This window comes from Pinus tabuliformis, chromosome 5_2 (genome assembly GCF_031772625.1).
Source record: "Pinus tabuliformis cultivar Carrire ecotype Pingquan chromosome 5_2, CPIR1, whole genome shotgun sequence".
Lineage (NCBI taxonomy): Eukaryota > Viridiplantae > Streptophyta > Pinopsida > Pinales > Pinaceae > Pinus > Pinus tabuliformis.
Genome location: NC_142306.1, coordinates 37,972,931 through 37,992,168, shown reverse-complemented (window position 1 = coordinate 37,992,168; position 19,238 = coordinate 37,972,931). Strand labels below are relative to the sequence as shown.

Genomic DNA, 19,238 nt, shown 5'->3' with positions numbered 1-19,238 from the left:
AGGGACTGCGTCAACCCTTTCTGGCCTAGCATCACCCTAGCTTGCCCTGCGTCAGCCTCTGGAGGCACTGCGTTAGCCCTTAGAGCCTCTGTGTCGCCCACACTAGCTCTCTGAGGCACTGCGCAGCGCCTGGCTACCTCTGCGTGAACCTATCGTTGGCTCTGCATCCCTCTTTCCTGGCTTCTGTGCTGATCCTCCTTGTACTATCTCTGCCTCTCTGCTTCTATATTCACTACCCCTCAGCTGCAACTCTGATCACTCTTTCGACCTCCTCAGCAAACCCTACCCCAGAAAGTCGAAATCTTGATCAACTCGGTGTGTTCTCCAAGTGACCCTCAAGCCTCCTTTTATACTTTTCTCGTCGACAACTCAACGGCCGAGATTAAGTCCCTAATCAATGGCTAACATTAATTCTGGCTTGATCCATGAGTTTTGGACCATTGTAACACAGTTTTATATTAATACACATCTAAGTTGCAGGAAACGCAGGGTTACAGGGCGTTTCGCCTGGGGAAACGAAACGAAACTCGTTTCCCCGTACCGTACGGCCTGGAAACGCGTTTCCGGCCGTACGGTCACGTTTCCCGAAATGGAAACATGGCCGTACGGCCGGAAACGCGGTTCCAGGCCGTACGGGCCCCGTTTCCCCAAAAAAAACACTTGTTTTTTAAAATTTTTTTTTTCTAATTTGTTTTTAATTTTTTTTAGGGTTTCTAGGCTGTTCTAGAAACCATTTCTAAAGTTATAAAAGAGCAGTGTCTCTCATTCTCTCATCACACTATTCAGCAAGGAGTTTCTCTTGGAGATTGGCAGTTGTTTCAGCTAGGGTGTTTTGAGCAGTGAGCAAAGTAGATTTCAGCAGCGGGAGAAAGAGATTTCAGCAGCAAGAGAAGGAGATTTCTGTAGCAGCAGATTTGGCTCAGCTACAGCCATATTTCTCTTCTCTTTTCTGGCATTTCGGGGTAGTTTCAACCACAGAAAATTAATTTGGGTAAGCCACATTCATTTTGTTAGTTTTTTCTTACTATTTCTTCAATTTTTCTAGGGTTTATGCAGCCAAAAATATGAAAAACGTTTTTTATTTATAGATTTGTTTTTTAAATTTATTTTTGCAGCAGATTTGGCTCAGCTACAGCCATATTTCTCCTCTTTTCTGGCATTTTAGGGTAGATTCAGCCACAGAAAATTAATTTGGGTAAGCCACATTCATTTCTTAGTTTTTTTCTTACTATTTCTTTAATTTTTCTAGGGTTTATACAGCCAAAAATATGAAAAACGTTTTTATTATTTACAGATTTGTTTTTTTAATTTATTTTTGCAGCAATGGCTTCCAGCCAAAGTGCAGCTGCAACTTCAAACCCTAGGGCCAACCCAAGGGCTGAATATTATCCTCTTTGGAGGCATGTGACGAAGCTTCAAAGATGTGGAGGTGGTGGTTCATGGGAATGGCGATGCACTCTTTGCAATAATACGTACAAGGGCTCCTACCCAAGAGTGAAGGCGCATCTATTGCATGGAGGAGGACAGGGGATTGTGGGTTGCACAAAAACATCAGATCCGTTGGTAAGGAGGGCATATCAAAGAGAGCAAGATGAGGCGGATGGTACTAAGAGAAGGCATGATGACCTTACTCAAGCTCCATCTAACATTGAGCCAAGGATTGTAGCTGAAGCAAGAAAGAGGAGAGCTGGTCACACTCAAGAACATGAACAACCAGCACCCAAAAATACCAGAGGCTCAGGGGCATCCCATTCAGTTCAGGATAGCAGAATTGCTAGATTGGTGAATGTGCAAGCAAGAGAAGAAGCTGATTCCAGAGTGGCCAGGTGCATTTATGCATGTGGTATCCCATTCAATGTTGTTCGCTCTCCTTACTGGCAAGATATGATAAGGGCAGTTAACAAAGCTCCTCAAGGGTACAAGGGGCCCAACTATGAGAAAGTCAGAACCCAGCTTCTCAAAAATGAGAAGGAACTTGTGGAGGACATTTTAGCTCCAATTCGTTCTTCCTAGGTAGCTCTGGGGTTACCATAGTCTCAGATGGTTGGACAAATATGAGGCGCAGACCATTGATAAATATCATTGCCACTTCCCCCAAAGGAGCAATGTTTATCAAGGCAGAAGACTGCTCAGGAGAGGTGAAAGATGCACAGTTCATTGCTGATGTTATTATAAAAGCTATTGAACAAATAGGGCCTAACAGGGTGGTGCAAGTTATCACGGATAATGCACCAGTTTGCAAAGCTGCAGGTTTAATTATTGAGGGGAGGTATGACCACATCTTTTGGACACCATGCATTGTCCATAATCTGAATCTGATCTTAGAGGAGATCGACAACAGAGTTTCCTGGATAAAGGAAGTCACAGGGGAAGCAAGGGAGATTATCAAATTCATCACCAACCACCACCAGTCTCAGGCCATATTTCGAGAGTACTCCAAATTGGAGTTGTTAAAAGTTGCTGAGACAAGATATGCCTCAAACTTCGTGATGTTGCGCCGCCTTGTTGAGGTTAAGCATGCATTAGTTTCTATGGTGGTGAGTCAACTTTGGATTGAGTGGAGACAAGCAGATTCAGAGCGGGGATCTATGGTGCGTAGATTGTGCCTTGATGAGGATTGGTGGAGCAAGGTAGATTTCTTGCTAAAGTTCACAACCCCTGCATTTGAGCTTCTCCGGAGTGCTGACACTGACCAACCTTTCTTGGGAGAGGTATATGATGGCATGGATTCCATGGTTGAGAAAACTATGGAAATCATTTCGCAGGAGTCTCCACAACTTCTGTTTGTTGATGATCATTTTGCTGGTTTGATCAAGAAAATCATTGTTGACAGGTGGAACAATTTCAATACACCATTGCACACTTTAGCACATGCTTTGAACCCCAAATTTTATGATGAGGAGCTTATTGCTAAAAGCAATGGGAAGAGGAAGGCACCCCATAAGGATAGAGAGGTGGCTACTGGGGTGAAAAAAGCACTTATGAGAATGTTTCCTTCTCATCTACATAGGGAGGTAAAGGAGGAATTTGCCAGTTTTGCTGCAGGAATAGATGATTATGCAGATATATCAACTTTGGAGGAGAGAAGCACCATGAATCCAATTAGGTGGTGGATTTGTCATGGAGCAAATGGTGTACATTTGCAAAGCCTTGCCATTCGTATTTTTTCACAAGTGGCAAGCTCTTCATCAGCAGAAAGGAATTGGAGCACTTATGGTTTTATTCATTCTGTGAAGCGCAATAGGTTGGGCTCACAGAAAGCAGAGGATCTTGTTTATGTGCACTCCAACCTTCGCCTTGCATCTCGTAGGGGTCCAGAATACAACAGTGGTCCTTCTAAAGAATGGGATGTGGATGCAGAAAATCCTGATTTGGATCTCTCTCTTGCTGCCCTGAATATTGAGGACGATTCTGGAAGTGGAATTGGTGCATCATCTTCTTCAGCACCACCATCCACTGTTGAGCATTCTGCTGCTTCTATTTTTGATGAGGATTGTTATGATGAGGATTAGTCTTTTGTGACTTGTCTCTATAGTTCTTGCAGCCTTATAGTCTTTATTGTACTTGCAGCCTCATATACTAATATAAATAAAGGCTGATTTTGGATTTTCCAGTTCCTATATTTTTATTTTCATTATGTGATGACTCATGAGTAAATGTGATGTAAATTTAATCTTAATGTTTAAATGTTTAAGTAAATGTATCATTAATGCTTTATGAATGCACATAATAACATATATATATTAATAATTTTTAAATATTTTTAATATATATATATATATATATATATATATATATATATATATATATATATATTCGCGTTTCCCCGTTTCCAAAATTTGGGGAGGTCGCGTTTCGTTTCGCTTCCCGTTTCGGAAACTCGTCTCCGTTTCCCCGTTTCGTGCAACTTAGATACACATTAATATTTTATTTTCCCGCAGTTTAGACTTAGGGACTCCATTAAAAATATTAATTATTCTAATATCTCTCAAACTATTTAGAATCTGCCAAAACCATTTTTGGGTATTGGAGATCTCATGTGCTTTAGCCTCTCCACCAATTTTCGTGGCTAGAGCACATCCGATGCTACCCCAAATCAACACTTGCACCATTTACTTGGCAGATGTTCCAGGGTCCAGAAGAGGATGTATCTTAGTGCAGGAGATAGAGGGAGGGCTTATGTCATCATCCTAGCCCTTACAGATGGTTTACAAGCATTTGCGATCCACTTGGAGACCCATGAGGATGTCTTTGTGCTCGCACACCATTTGGGAGCACCACAGTGACTTGCTTGGAAGACAAGGGGCCAACCCCTTGTCCACTATGTTTGGAGTCCATTTTCTCACCATAGCACATTTTGGGCTTCATGAGGCCTTTTAAATGGCCCAACGACTCATTATCTTGATTATTTTGCCCTCTTCAAAAGCTTATTTTTATGTTATTGAGCTATCTTGGTGGGCTTGTCACCAAGGATGTTATTGTTGCACATTATTTTATTATTTAGGGCTTAATTAGGCCAGATAAACAAATCAAACTCATTAGAGATGGTATAAATAGATGAGAGGTGATTCATTTCTCTCATCATCACTTGGATTTGGGTTTAATAGCTACTTGAAGAACTTCACATTCCCTCTTGGAGGACGAGTTTGGTTTCATGGATGAATTTTGATGTTTTGATTCTATCTTCTTGGTCTTGGAGCTTCATTATTGGCATAATATGGTGATTTGATATACTCATTTGTACATCTAGGTAATATTTTTCATGTTTATTCTTGTTATTTACTTTGTCACATGAATATTGTTAGGATTTTTATTATATAGGTCTGAAATCTACTGCTTTTCTATGTGAAATTGTGGATATTTTGGTCTTTTGAAGTGTTGCATCATTGCATGTGTCATGTATGAATGGGTGAATGTTCCTAGAGGTTATCTTTGTTGAAAATATCTTGATAGGTCATCAATAATTGCATATCGAAGTATAAAATCCGTTGGCAGCTACATACCTTAATTGCCATGCAAAGTTGTTGTCTAGAGGTCTCCTTGATTGGGTATAGTCTCTCCTAATGACAAGTTCATCTTGACTCCATCTCTCCCAAAGGCAAGGCACTAATCCATCCACTGGTGGTCACCTAAATGCTTATTTTTCTTGCCTCCTCTCTTTCTTTCTAGGCCTGACCTTAATAGGTCACCTAGGGCATCACATAAATTCCATTGTAGCCATCAAAACACTTCGATCCTTGGTCCATTACTGTGCTAGGGTTTCCTCTAGAGGCCCTCCAAATTTGAAGAAATTTTGATGGTGGGATCCCGAGATATACGAAGCCCTCGCTCATAGACCATTTCTTGCCCTAGGTTTCCTCGGGCTAGTGTCCTCATTTGGATTATTGTATTCAATCCTCAAAGAAAATTTGTCCTTTGATCCTCTTCCCTTCCCTAATTAGGTCAAGCCCTTCCTTGGTCAATCAACTCCATACCCTTGACCTAATTTTGGGTCCACTTGGTTTTGTGTGGTCCCGCAACTTTGTAACTCCAATTCCACAAGGATTACATACAAGCCTTTCATCCATAAGGATCCTTAGGCTTAGGAAGCCCCTCGTTAAGGCATATCCTCCAAACCTAGGCCCAAGAATCCTCTTAGCCCTTCTTAGAGAGCCTACTACCTTGCTTTTGAAGCAAGCAAGCTATCTAATTGAGCCTCTCTTGTGAATAGGCTTTCGGAATCACCCTCTATCCATTCATAAATACATCCTTCCTAGTAATTCCCCTATACCGGGTCTCCTCCCATCGGTGAAAGTCCGTAATGAGTAAGGAGCCTTAACTGAGGTGACAGTGCATTATCGCTCCATTGTTGCCCCTTGGCCTAGTACTTGCTCTATAGGATTCCCTCTTAGGACCCCTGCTAGTTCGATCAATAACATGTCCGACAGGACCTTCCTCATTGTCATTGGATTCCATGTTGAAACTGAGCTCGCTGATATGGTTTCAGGTTGAGATGTGCTCCCTGATGTCGTTTTCAATTGAGATAAGATCTCCAATGTTGTTGATCTGAATTGAGGGCAGTAGCTTAAGCTCCCCTCCAATGTCAAATTCTTCTTCTTTTAGATTCGAGAGTGTTCAACATATGAGCAGAGACAAGCAAAAGATAAGCAGAGATGAATCGAGATGAACAATGACGACATTTGATGACGAGATACTTGAGATAGGACATGAGTTGATGATAGGATACTTGTGATGATGAAGTGATGCAGTTGGAATTTCTCCCTAAGCTGAGAGGGAGTGTTAATTTGGCAGCTCAGTGACAAATTCCAATCATGCGACTAGATTCCTAATTTCGAGAGGACCAATTTTGATCTTTGAAACACTAGATTTGGACAAGGGAAAGTGTAGTTTTGAAGAAATTCCCACATGTGCACAAAAGGACAGGTTGGCCCAAAAGAGAAATTTGACCCCCATGGATGGCTATAAATACAAGTCAAGTGACCCTCATTTGGACATCATCATGATCATTCTTCTATCTTTGGTTTGGCTTCCACAAGTCTGAGGTGGTTCGCAGAGATAGGTTCATACAGATCTGAAATTGCAGGGTTGAGCTCAGTCGTGAGATCTAGGGTTTTGGTTTCCATCTGCAAGGATGACACGAGCATTTTTTGGTTGCAATCGCAAGCACGCGGGCTCATGAGTGCGGTTGGAGGGTTTCAGTTGCACGGACATACACTCTCTGCATGCAGTTAGGAACTAGGGTTTGGTTTTTCAATTGAATGCAGTTCACTGTAGAATTCGGCAATTGACCGAAAACAGTGATAGTTGTCTGCAAGCTTCGAGATCAGAGGTTTGATTATTATCATTGTTGGGTTCATCTCCTGCATGTTGATTAGTTGATTTTGTTGGATAGTTTTGTGGTTGAAGATACGGATCATTGTACTCTCTTTGCTAAACATTTTATGACAATCTAATAAGAAGAAGAATTTGAAAGGGTTTTCCCCTTAGTAGGTTTTGTCGTGGTCTCCGACCAATCCTAGTCTCTCTATATGTGAATGCTTTTCTTCTGTTGTTCCTTTATGTTTTGTTGCATTGATGATGATATTTTTCTTTCTATATAATTGCATATGTTGTTAAATAAAGTTGTAAAACTTAATGATGTTATGATGGTGTGGGGTGAATTCAATATGTAAATGATGAAATGCAACTAGCTAAAGCAAAGAATAATATAGCCCTAAGAAAAATTAACACTTGAGTGGCACTCGAAGTCCACCGAAGGAGGTGAGATTCTCACCCAAAAATATCTTGTGCTAAACAACACTACTAGACTTGACTCAGTAGCACAAGCGTACAAGAGTTCAATTCTCAATTTGTAAAAAATTCCCAAAATGAGGTTTCTCGTCTTATTTATCCTTGCGCCTCTCCTATCTCCATGTGGGCTCCACAATTGGTCCCCCTTTCTTCTCTCCTTCCCCACAAGTGTGAATTTCTCTAAGGGATGCGAATTCCCTCTTAGAGTGGCCCCCACATTCCACCTACCTTTTGATTTGCCTCCTTTTTCTAAGTTTGAACCCCCTTTTTCCACCAAAATCAAGTGGGGTCCTCTCAACCCACCTTTCCTAAGTCAAATCCGTCAAAATATCAAAATCGTGCAAAATGTGTTACTTAGCAAAATTTTGCTAAGTGGGAATATCATAGTCCTCCTTGCCTAGATGTTGCTTGTCCTCAAGCAACTGTAGTGATAGATGTTGAAGTACTTGGTCTCCTTCCCAAGTGGCATCCTCATTAGATAGGTCCTTGCACTTCACAAGAAACTCCTAGATGGTTATGTTTCTAAGCTTTGTCTCCCTCACCTCCAAAAATGCCCCTCATCATCCAAGGGTGGTAACTCCATGGCAGTCGTCACCTATTGCCCCAAAGCTCTTTTCAAGCATGAAATGTGGAATACGTTGTGCACCTTACACCCTAATGGGAGTTCCAACTCATATTCCACCTCTCCAACCTGTCTAGTCACCCTGTATGGCCCATAGAAACGTGGCTTGAGCTTCTCAACTCCCTTTTGCTTCAAATTGGACTGCCTGTATCGTTGGAGCCTCAGAAAAACCAAGTCCCCAACCTCAAAGTGTCTCTCAATCCTGTACCTGTCTACATACATCTTCTGTTGGTTCTGGGCAGTGTTTAAATTATCCTTGAGAGCTCTAAGGATATCTTGGCTCTCCTATATCCAATCCTTGGCCCCTGAGGCCCTACTGTCTCCAAACACCATATCAGCGAACGTTAGAGCATCATAACCATATAATGCACAAAATGGGGGCATACCTATCAACATATGGTTTGATGTGTTGTAGCAGTACCCTCCGAGATGTAGCCACCTCACCCACGCTCACTATTGCCTGGTCACAAAGTTGCGCAGGTACCCCTCTAACCATTTGTTCACAATCTCAGAATGGCATCAGTTTGTGGGTGATAAGTGGTATTGGGTGTGATATCGGTCCCCACTAACTGAAACAACTGCTACCAAAACCCCCCCATGAATCTATTGTCTTTGTCGCTAACTATAGTCTTGGGAAGACAATCTAGCCTGAACACCTCCTTCAAAAACAACTCAGCCACCTGAGAAGCTGATGACTGTGATGAAATGGAAAAGAAATGGGCGAACTTGGTCAGCCTGTCAACCACCACCTAGATGCAATCACGCCCCTGGACTATTGGCAACCATGTAATAAAGTCCATAGACACTCTCCCATTTCCTCTTAGGAATAGGGAGGAGCTGCAATAAGCTGGTTGGGTACCTTTGCTCCCCCTTGTTCCTTTGACAAGTATCACATTCTCACACGTGCCTCAGTATGTCCTCTTTGAGGCCCTTCCATGTGAATCTCTCCTTGATGGCCCTGTATGTCTTGAGGAACCCCTGAAGCCTTACCAAGGGAGAATGGTGAGCAGCCCGCATAATCTCCTCCCACAATTGGCAGCCAAGCACCAAATAAATATGATCCTTGTAGTATATTACCTCATTCATCACCTTGTACCTGTCATCTCTAGCCAACCCATCCAGGATCTCACATGCACATTGATCCTTGGAATACTCAATCAGTAGTAGTGCTCTCCAATCCTGATCAATGCTCATGACAGGGAGAGAGTCGTAGGCCTCCTAGACAATGCATCTGCCACCACATTCTCTCGACCCTTGATATACTCAATGTCAAAATGATATGCCTGCATTTTTCCGACCGACTTCTACTGCCTCTCGTTCAATTCTCTCTGCTCCAAAAAGCACTGAAGACTGTTGTGGTCCATCTTAACGATGAACCTTTTCCCAACTAAGTATTGTCGGAACTTGGCCAACACGTGCATGATGGCAAACATCTCCTTGTCGTAGATAGAATAGAGTGTCTCATAGGGTTGCAGCTTCCGACTCTCAAAGGCAATCGGGTGTCCCCCCTGCATCAAAACAGCTCCAAGGCCCTCACTCGATGCATCACACTCCAGAATGAAAGGTTGAGAGAAATCTGGCAAAACCAACACCGAGCAACTGCTCATCACTTGCTTGAGGCACTCAAAAGCCTCCTACGCTCCAACTATCCATGTGAATGCCCCTCTCTTAGTCAAATATGTGAGGGGTGTTGCCAACTGTGAGAATCCTCTCACAAACCTCTTGTAGTAAGTGCATATGCCCAAGAATCCCTGCAGCTCTTTCACATTCCTAGGTGTAGGCCAATCCAATATCACCTTAATCTTCCCTTGGTGAACTCGCACCCCGTCCTCTCCAATAATGTGGCCAAGATATAACATCTTTGTTAGCCCAAATTCACATTTGGACATCTTAGGGTATAGTTGTTGCTCCTCCAAGATGCGAAGCACCTCCTCCACATACTGCAAGTGCTCCTTCCATGTCCTATCGTAAATCAGTATGTCGTTAAAGAAAACCAGAACATATCTAACAGTTGCTTGCAGAACACATGGTTCATGCAAGATTGGAAGGTAGCAGGTATGTTGGTTAGCCCAAAGGGCATCACTAGAAACTCAAAATGGTCGTAATTACGTTTGAAAGCAATCTTTGGGATATCCTTCTCCCTCACGTGAATCTGATGGTACCCCGAGCACAAGTTAATATTAGTGAAATACTTTTCTCCCCGAAGCTCATCATCAACTCATCTATGCGTGGGATTGGGTAAATGTTCTTCAATATCCTCTTGTTTAAGGCTATGTAGTCGATGCACATCTAGAGGATCCCGTCCTTCCTCTTCACTAACACCACTGAAGAAGCAAGGGGACTAGAGCTAGGCTTGACGTGCCCCAGTGCCAACAACTCCCGCATAGCTCTCTCTATCTCATCCCAGTAGACCTTGGGATGTTTGTACAGCGTTGTAATCACTACATGCACACCCTCCTCCAACTCAATGGTGTGCTGGAATCCCCTATCTGGTGGGTGGCCTGGGGGAATGTCTCTAAAAACCGCTAAATATCGGTCTAATATCTCCTGTATGTTTGGATGTGGTGGGTGTGGTTGAGTCCCTGCCTCCGTAATCCTGAGCTCCATAGCCCACTCTATATCTCCATGCCGTAAATCAGCCTCCATCCTGTGAGCTGATATTGTTTGCAGTGGGTAGGAGTGCATGCCTCTCAGCAAAACCATCTTCCCATCTGGCCCGGGAAACTCCATCTCCAACTTCCTCCAGTCCGTGGTGACACGCCCAAGCGAGTAGAGCCACTGGACACCCAACACTACATTGGTGTCTGAAACATCAACTACGAAAAAATGATCTGTCATGGAGTAGCTTCCCATAGTCATTGTCATGCTAGGGATGTATCTGGTGCACTGCATGGTCCTATCCCTAGGTACCAAAACAGAGAAACCTTCAAAAGTCTCTATATGTATCCCTCTCTGCTCCACCATTTAAGCATCTACAAAATTGTGGGTAGCCCCACTATCCACTAGCACTGATACACACTACCCCTGCACTGTGCCCTTGATCCTCAGCGTCAAATACTTCAGCACTCCCCGAAGTGAAGTTATGACCCCTCCTGTAGGCAAGAGTGGTCCCCCTCTAGGTGGTGGTGGTGGCGGCGCTCCTCCTGTATCTTGCAACTCACAATCTCCTACAACATCCCCTTGCTCAACATCATCCTCAAGCTCGTTATTTGAAAACAACTCAATGTAGTGGGGCCTTACCCTTGGTGCATCTGTGTTCTAGTGTCCATGGCTCTGGCCATGTGAAACATAGTTTCCTCCTCTTGAGGTCCCTCAGAATCTCATCATCTAACCTCCCACGCGCTGCTATCTCCCTTTGTGGTTGGGTTCTAGTATCTCTACCTCTCTGAGGGAAAACAGTCTTTGTGGGAAAGGGAGCCTTAAACTTGGGAATTGTGTCCCGCAAGTCTCACTCTGCTCACTGCGTCCTGTAAGGAGGTGGGTCTATTCGACCTCACAATCCCACGCAAAGGCTCTACCAAATCCTCCACAAATATAAAGACCCTCCTGGACTCTGAAATGTCCGACACCATCACAGACAATCTTAAAAACTCTGCTATATATTGCTCATCATTGCTTGTCTTCTTGAGATGTGTCAGCTCCCAAAAATGTGATTCAAGGTCTCTCTCTACGCTCTCATTGGAGCGGAATTGGTGTGAGGAGTTCGATGTGGGCCCACATGGGCAATTTTGGAGGCAGCTTGACAAAAGGAGGAAGAGACACTCATTTTTCTCATTCATCTATCATTTACAAAATTGTCTAAGACAAGAGCATGCTTGAGCTGAAGCCAAGTCTGCAAGTGTTGTTTAGCACACGAGTGTCTCTGAGTGGAGATCTCAGCCCTTGCTTCGGTGGACTTCGAGTGCTAGCCCAAGGAGGGAGTTTCACCTTGCCATTTTCGCACTACCAGCAGGAGGATCGAATTTCTGGGAGAGAGGCAGCTACAGCAGCGCAAGGGTTGTGCAGTCTTTTGTGGGAGCACTCTGGGAGGTGGAGTGAGTTGGGGATTGGGCTGAAACTTTGAGTGAAGGCCTGGGGGACATTTTGAGGAGCATTGCAACCATTTTGGAGACCATTTGCAGCAGAAATTACAGGTGGGTCGAATTACCCAGCAGTTGAGCCATAAAGGGGAAATAGCGTCAATTTTTTGAAGTCAAGCAACGGCCAATTCCTTCGTGGGTTGTAATGTTCCTAAACAGGAATATAAGTGATATACAAAGCATGCAAACAATCCAGCAATCAGAAAAACGAAATAGACATTAAGCACCCATGGAAACACTGGAAATAAAGAACTGCTGAGCCATTTTATTACTTCTTCAGGAGCAAATACAATAGTAAAATAGAATGGTGCACCTGAGCTTGTCTCAATGGACAAGCATGACAAAACCTAGGTGAGCAAATGTTGAACTAAAGGTTGCCTCAACTACTACACCAAACTGAAATGTGCTGCCCAAAAAACTGCATTCCCTGCTAAATTTGAAGGGTTGGAATCATTGTTTCCCGTGATCAAAAAATTATGAGATTTCAGCTCCTTGCTCCTTGAAGGAATTGAGCTGGTTCAAACTTCTGAAATTCGACCCCCAAGGAGCCCAACCTCAGCTACAACTGCAAAACTCGGCATGCTGGATTGAGGCTGTAAATCCTCTTGAAAGTGCCCCAAAACACTGAGATGACCCCTCCTACAACTCCCCTTCCTTCCCAGATGAGTTTCCGAGTTGTAGCTCTTGCCCTCAAGACCCACGAAATTGTTGAACTGGCCCTCTACGTTGTCCTCCAGGCCTGGAATTCAAATTGCTGCGTCGATGGCTTCTATGGCCCCAAAACTCTCACTAAATGTTGGTCCAATACTGTCCTTTAGGTTCCTTGGATCCTACGACAATTGGTTGACCCAAGGTGGCTCTATCTCCCTCTGCGTGTTCTCACTGTTGGCCCAAAAATACGCACTCCCTGAAGATAGCTAAGTGACTGTGCTATAGATACTCCCCGGAACTTTTGAAAATGCTATGGAACTGCCTTCCAAAGGTGGCACTTGAAGTCCCCCGAAGGTAAGGTTGAATCTCCCACTTCAGAGATTCGTGGTTGAACATCCAGTTGACTCGGCTAAGCAGTGCGAGCAAATAGTCAAGTAAATTCAATGCACGAAGATGAATGAATGATCCCCAAGTGAGAGCCTCATTCTCCTTATGACTTCGTGGGCCTTCCTTGCCTCATGTGGGTCCCTCCAATTAGCTATTCAAATTCCCTCGAAGCCATTCGAATTTCCTAATTCGAATTCCCATGTGGGTGGCCCCCACCTTCCACTAGCAATCTAATTTAGCCAAAATTTCTCCTAATTCCCTAAGTCGAAATTGTTGGGTCCTTTTCCTTGGCAAAAATGTGCAAAATTGTGTAGAGATAAACCTCTTACAAATGTATTTGGGAAGGGACATCACATGGGTATTTCTGGGTATTTGGTGGAGGCTGGGATTAATTTCCCAGAATTTTCTGAGCACTAGAGAGGGCCCTAGCAGTAGATCCATTCAGCCAGCAACGTATTTCTAGGCATCTTCAACGCAGAGCTTGAGCAGCATAGCAACAGATCAGAGGAGGGTGTCTTATTTGTCATTTGGGGCTTTGCTAGCTTGCCTTGAGCAAGCCCAGGTGCACTCATTCCAGCACCTTATTGTACACCCATTTTCATTAATAAAAAGAGCTCAGCAACGCAATTTTGGTGCCAATTTGTGATCTGATTGTTTTATGGTGTTTTTGTCTATGTTTGCTTTGCATATTTACTGTTAATTTGTCAGGCCAGGGTAACTCCAGAATGGGCAGAGAAAAAAACTAATTGCATAATTCATTAGCTAACTATCATTTATATACATAAATGGGACGGATCAGTTCATCTTCTTGATGACTGTTCGCGTTCCAGTTCACCCATCCGTTGAGGATTAGGTGTCAACATAATTTTCCTTTGGGATATTACAACTAGCTAGCTCGAACTACCCAAGGAACTCGCATTGTTGGCTCTATGTTGTATTTTTGTGTGTTTCTCCATCTACTCATCGACCTCTTCTTATAATCTCTAGTTGGGACTCCAACGACCAATATTAAAACTTAATCGATGGTTGAGATCATCTCAAAGTAGATCCGTGTGAGTTTCTAGAGAATTCTCACCTTTCTCAATTAATTACTATTAATTAACCAGTTTTCCTAAGTTAGGAAAAATTTAAAGGATGGTCAATTGATTTAATTAAGCTATCTCTATGTGGAATTTCCAGAAACAATTTTTGGGTTTTGGAAAACTCATGTGTTCTAGCCTCTCCACAAAGTTTCGAGACGAGAACACCATCTGATGCTACACAAACTAACAAATTTCGTCCTAGAGTGGCCCCCGCATTCCACTTACCTTTTGATTTGCCTCCTTTTCCTATGTTCGAACCCCCTTGTTCCACCAAAATCAAGTGGGGCCCTCTCAACCCACTTTTCCTAAGTCAAATACGCCAAAATATCAAAATTGTGCAAAATGTGTTTCTTAGCAAAAAATTGTGAAGTGGGAATATCATAAGCAGCCCCTTGCCAGCCACCGGATTGCTTTGACGCGCTACTTTTTCCTGTTATAAAGCTTTTTTCATCATGGTAGCGACACTTTTTCAATTCCCTATAGGGTTGTGGAATTTGCAAACAGAATGTAAGGAGAGGGCAAAGAATGGGACTAGAATGCCCTGCTGACTTCTGGAATTTTGATAAAAAAATGACATGTACTTTGTGTCTTGGGCTATGGAGTCTTCATAACCCCTGCTAAGTGCAACTTAACAATCAATAAGGGACACAAAATATATTTAAAAAAAATCAAATTTTCCTTCTTTTAAATGTCCAAATGGGACATGACAAAAACAATTTTTCTTTTGACTCAAATAAATTATTTTTGACTCTTAACAAAATCATACATTATGAAGACCGAACCTAGTTACAATTTCAACACAATCAGCGTACTTCTGCATAGACCCACATCAAAAAAATTTGAATTCATGTATTTTCAATTTTTTTCGATTTGGGTCTACTCACATCCACCAGGTGCCTAAACTTGACATTTGAGTAAAAACTCATAAGGAGATATTCCGTAAATACAATTAAAAAAAGCATTTTTCTTCTTTTCCCTCCAAAATATTTTTCCCTAGGGATGACATCATTATCTTGAATCCTATTGGTTCTTTAAAAGTCAAGTTTGTTAGTACAAATTTTGTTTTGAGACCCACATTTTACCTCAAAATTCCCCTAATGAAGTACTCATTGTCCGCATGGGGTAGCTCAAGTGGCAATGGCCGTGGAAATGAAGTCTCACCAAACCGGACATCTTGGGTTCGATTCTTGTGCTACCCTCCCCAGAAATGGGGTGAATAACGGACATGTAAAAACTCGAAAATGAGAGGGTCCTACCAAAGCTTACAAAAAAAAAAGTATTCATCAGAGTTCCTTCCACAACTGGAAAACATTCCTAAAGCAAAGAATGAGCTTTTAAAGTGTAAAAGGGGTTATGTTGGGTTTTATTATTATAATAAGTGGTGTAAATTAATGTGAATGTAGACAAAAATAATTTTTCTTTGAACAGAAGCCATCAATTACAAGTCTATATCATGAAATCAACTAAAATCAACTTATATTCTAGAATATTCAACGTAATATTAATGGAAATTTTGAGAACGTACAAAAGCCTAATGAGAAATCAATTGTATACCTTATATCCTCTTCTTAAAAATTCCATAGAACTTCCTTCTTCTTCTTGGAGGCCAAGAGCTCGTAAAAGCTCTTCTTTAGTCTAAAAGAAATAACAAGTATTAGAAATACATGATAACACAGCATTTAGACCAAGGATCCTATAAAATCAAAATGGAAAATAATGGTTTTAAATAATCAATGAGAAAATGAAGAAATATAGAAATTTACTTGGCCCAAGGTAAATCGTTTGACACTTTCAGCAACACATGCATAAGAACCATCAGCTTGTTTTAGCATTACCTGCCAAGGCCCTACAACATTTCACACTTGAAAATATCCATTTTGTGCTAATAAATAGGACAAGATATCATATGATCCTTGTAAAAATCTACCATAAAATACAAATTTTTATAATAAAATATTCCTTCCATATTCAAATGCATGTATTCTCCCTATCCCTGTATCTTTATTTCTCCCTTTCATCCTCTTTGAAAGTAACCTATGTTCACTCCTTCAGATTTATGTTCAGATTACAGATCTACTTGATTAGGAGTCAGGACATCTAAATTCATTGATTAAATCATATCTTAAGATGGATATTATTTTCTAGATGCATCTTTGCCAAAATTAAATTATTGAAACAAACAACTAGCTCTTTACATTACTTAAATCCTACTTGTGTCGCTGGAATTGACACAATGCAATAACACAAAAGGTTATATTATAATTTTTTTCATAAATTCTTAATTTTATCAATATTATGAAGTGGCCACTCTAGGTCTCATATGTCAAGAAGCACCATTGGAGTGTTGCTCATTTGCTATAATGCCATAATTTACATTCACTGGTTTGGAATATACCCTAAGACTCTATTCATGTTGACTAAAGGCATGTAAATTATAGCTGACTTTCAAACCCAAGCCAAATGTGCATATGTATACAAATCCAAAATGACATACAAATTCAAATGTAAGTAAAAAAACAACCCATGTAAATGTTTAATATATATAAAATTAGAGGTTGTTATGATTGTTTTTCAAAAAATCTGCATAAATAGAGGAACCTGAGATCCTTGCAAAAAAAGAGCAGGATTATAGATGCCAATTTAGAGAGGCTCTAGAGATTGTTAAACATCAAGATAGTTTGAATAGGGATGGAGGATTTGAAGTGGGTGGATGTTGGATTCCCTTAATCAACTAAAGTAGAATCCCTCAACATTCCTAAAATCATTGGGCTGTTTTTGGATGGTTCAAGCTAACCTAAACTCCATTAGACAATATAACAATAGAAATGTCATCACTCAATATCTAGCACTTAATAACGGTTTTTTGGGTTAACATGGGATTTATATAAGGCTTAACAGATCATCAAAGATCATGGATTTTTTCTTTATATCCCTTTTTAATTTAATTATTCAATTCACTTGGCTTTTTCTCTCCAAGTGAAAATGAAAAATTAGATCGATCTTCTTCAAAAGAGACATTACGAGTGCTATCATAATAAAGAGATCACATTTTGCAAACCTTTATGTAAATTCTATTTGTACATTGTGCGGAATGATTTTTGTCTTTGTTTCTTTTCTTGATATATTGCTTGTGATTAATTAAATCTAATTTTTCTTGCCGATTATTAAAATTACGCTAAGACTAGCGATTTTTGCCATTAAGGGTTGTTGACCACCCCATGTCAACGACACCATAGCAGTACACCCCCTATTTTGCAAAAGGGATATTGCCTGATCGATATGTCCGTGCCATCCAGTTATCATCATCAGCCTGATTATCATGTTATAATGTAAACCCATTCTGCATGTATATGATGTAAATAGTCTCAGCAGAACTGTGTCATGTATGTAACAACCTAGGTAAACTTATCTTTCTAGTGACGATCTCCATTCTAAGAGGTGTTTTCTCTCACAGATCCATTCTCGGATAGTCGGCAGAGTTTTCCCCTCCAGTCTTACCCCAGAGCTGGAATGGATTTTGTCACTAGGATCTTAGGCGAGTCCTAGTGTTCTAGATCGAGTCTATGTAAAAGTGATTTGGGAATAATCCTAACTATTTCGTTAGGTTATTTTATTACAAATTACTTCGTCTACTGGAGTATTTTTGTGTTAAAGGAATGGGTAATCTGTGAGGGTCTATTACAAATACGTTTTCCCCCTTCTGCTATAAAAAATATGAAAATTATGATGTAAAGTGTCTTGAAGGTTGGAGAAATAAATTATCCTCTCATAGGTTAATTAATTAAATACTCTGGCCAAAAATTAATTAAAAATTAATTAAGAAGGTCCCAGGACTAAGGTAAATTAATTATTTTGCTAAATTTTAAACCTTTCATCATTGGGGGTTAAGTCAAAGTCAAATTTTTAGGGAAATTAACTCCAAATTTTTTTTTTGAGTTAATTAAAATAAATTTAATTACAAATTTTGAATTTCCCCGAATATTTAAATATTTCGACAAATGAGATTAAAAGAAATTTTAATCTTCATCAACAGTCGAGATTGCTTTGACAAAGATCACTCGAACTAGCCGTTGGAAGATTTATCTTTAAATAGGAGGTCATTTGTCAGTCGTTTCATTCGATCTTTGAGTCGTCTACTAAGCAAAAAGCTCTTGTGTAATCTTTTTTTTGGATAATAAATAAAGGCTTTGGGGTTAAATTCTGTTGGTCTTGCCCTTCATGGGAATACCGTAAGATGTGTTGTTTTCATGCATAATTTTTTCTAAAGCCATTGATAATAGCTTCTAAAGAGTGATTTGAGTACGTGTATCTTGCTCAGTCCTGGGGCTTAAATAATAATTTAAATTTTGAACGTAATAGCATCTTTATTTGTCTGAATTTTATTATTATTTTCTTGCTCTATTTTGATGGCTAGATTGAGTTTTGCAGGGAAATCTTGATATTAGATCCTCGAGCGTTAGGGGAAGTTTTCAGTTGGACAAGCCAACTCCCGATCTGTGTTTTCTGAAGAGCCCAGCTAAATTAACTTTGGGCTTATTATAAGATTTTTGTTGGTGATACACGAAGGGTTTTGAGTTAGCACCTCCTTTAAAATTTAAAAATTTAATTTTTTATGTGGAAAATTGTTAAATCTGGTTGTTGAGAGCCTTAGATTATCAGATTTGGGAGCGGAGTTGGACTCATAGTCCTCAGATCTTATCGATCTACCATTTTTGTGCATAGATCTATAATTTTTCTTGATTTTCTGACTTAGGTCTGTGGGGTTTTATTTATGTTTGTATATATGGGTTCTGGGTGTTTTTGTTTTCCTTTTTGCAGGTACAGGATGCAGATCTGAAAGAGAAGTTTAACTTGAAGCTAGATCTAGGCCCTGAAGGGTAAGATCTGGCCTCAATACCATTTTGCAAGGGCATTATTCTAAATTATTTTCAGTTTGAGGATCTCAGAGTTTAAATCTAGGGTTTTTCTACAAGAGTTTCAACGACAAATTTTAAGCAGAAGAATATATCATTTTCATCAGAAATTTCTGGGAAATTTTCTTAGGTTTTTGGCTACCATTTGCCTCCTATCTGCTGTCGTATTGAGCCTCTCTCTTCTGTTGTTGTGTTTTCTCCTTTCTGGAAAAAC

The 19,238-nt window shown here is 40.7% G+C and overlaps 1 protein-coding gene across 6 annotated transcripts in view; it reads right to left on the bottom strand.

The window, feature by feature from the left end:
- Positions 1-19,238, bottom strand: part of LPA3 (Low PSII Accumulation 3) — a 333,567-nt gene that overhangs the window by 146,161 nt on the left and 168,168 nt on the right. For all 6 annotated transcript variants that reach the window (XR_016261588.1, XR_016261590.1, XR_016261589.1 and 3 more), the window contains exons 10-11: positions 15,875-15,957; positions 15,666-15,746 (exon numbers count right to left, since the gene is read on the bottom strand). Coding sequence is in view for 2 of the 6 variants with exons in the window: in XM_089435799.1 (XP_089291925.1) it covers positions 15,666-15,746; positions 15,875-15,957 (164 nt within the window). In the remaining 4 variants the exon portion in view is untranslated. The remainder of the gene's footprint in view (positions 1-15,665; positions 15,747-15,874; positions 15,958-19,238) is intronic.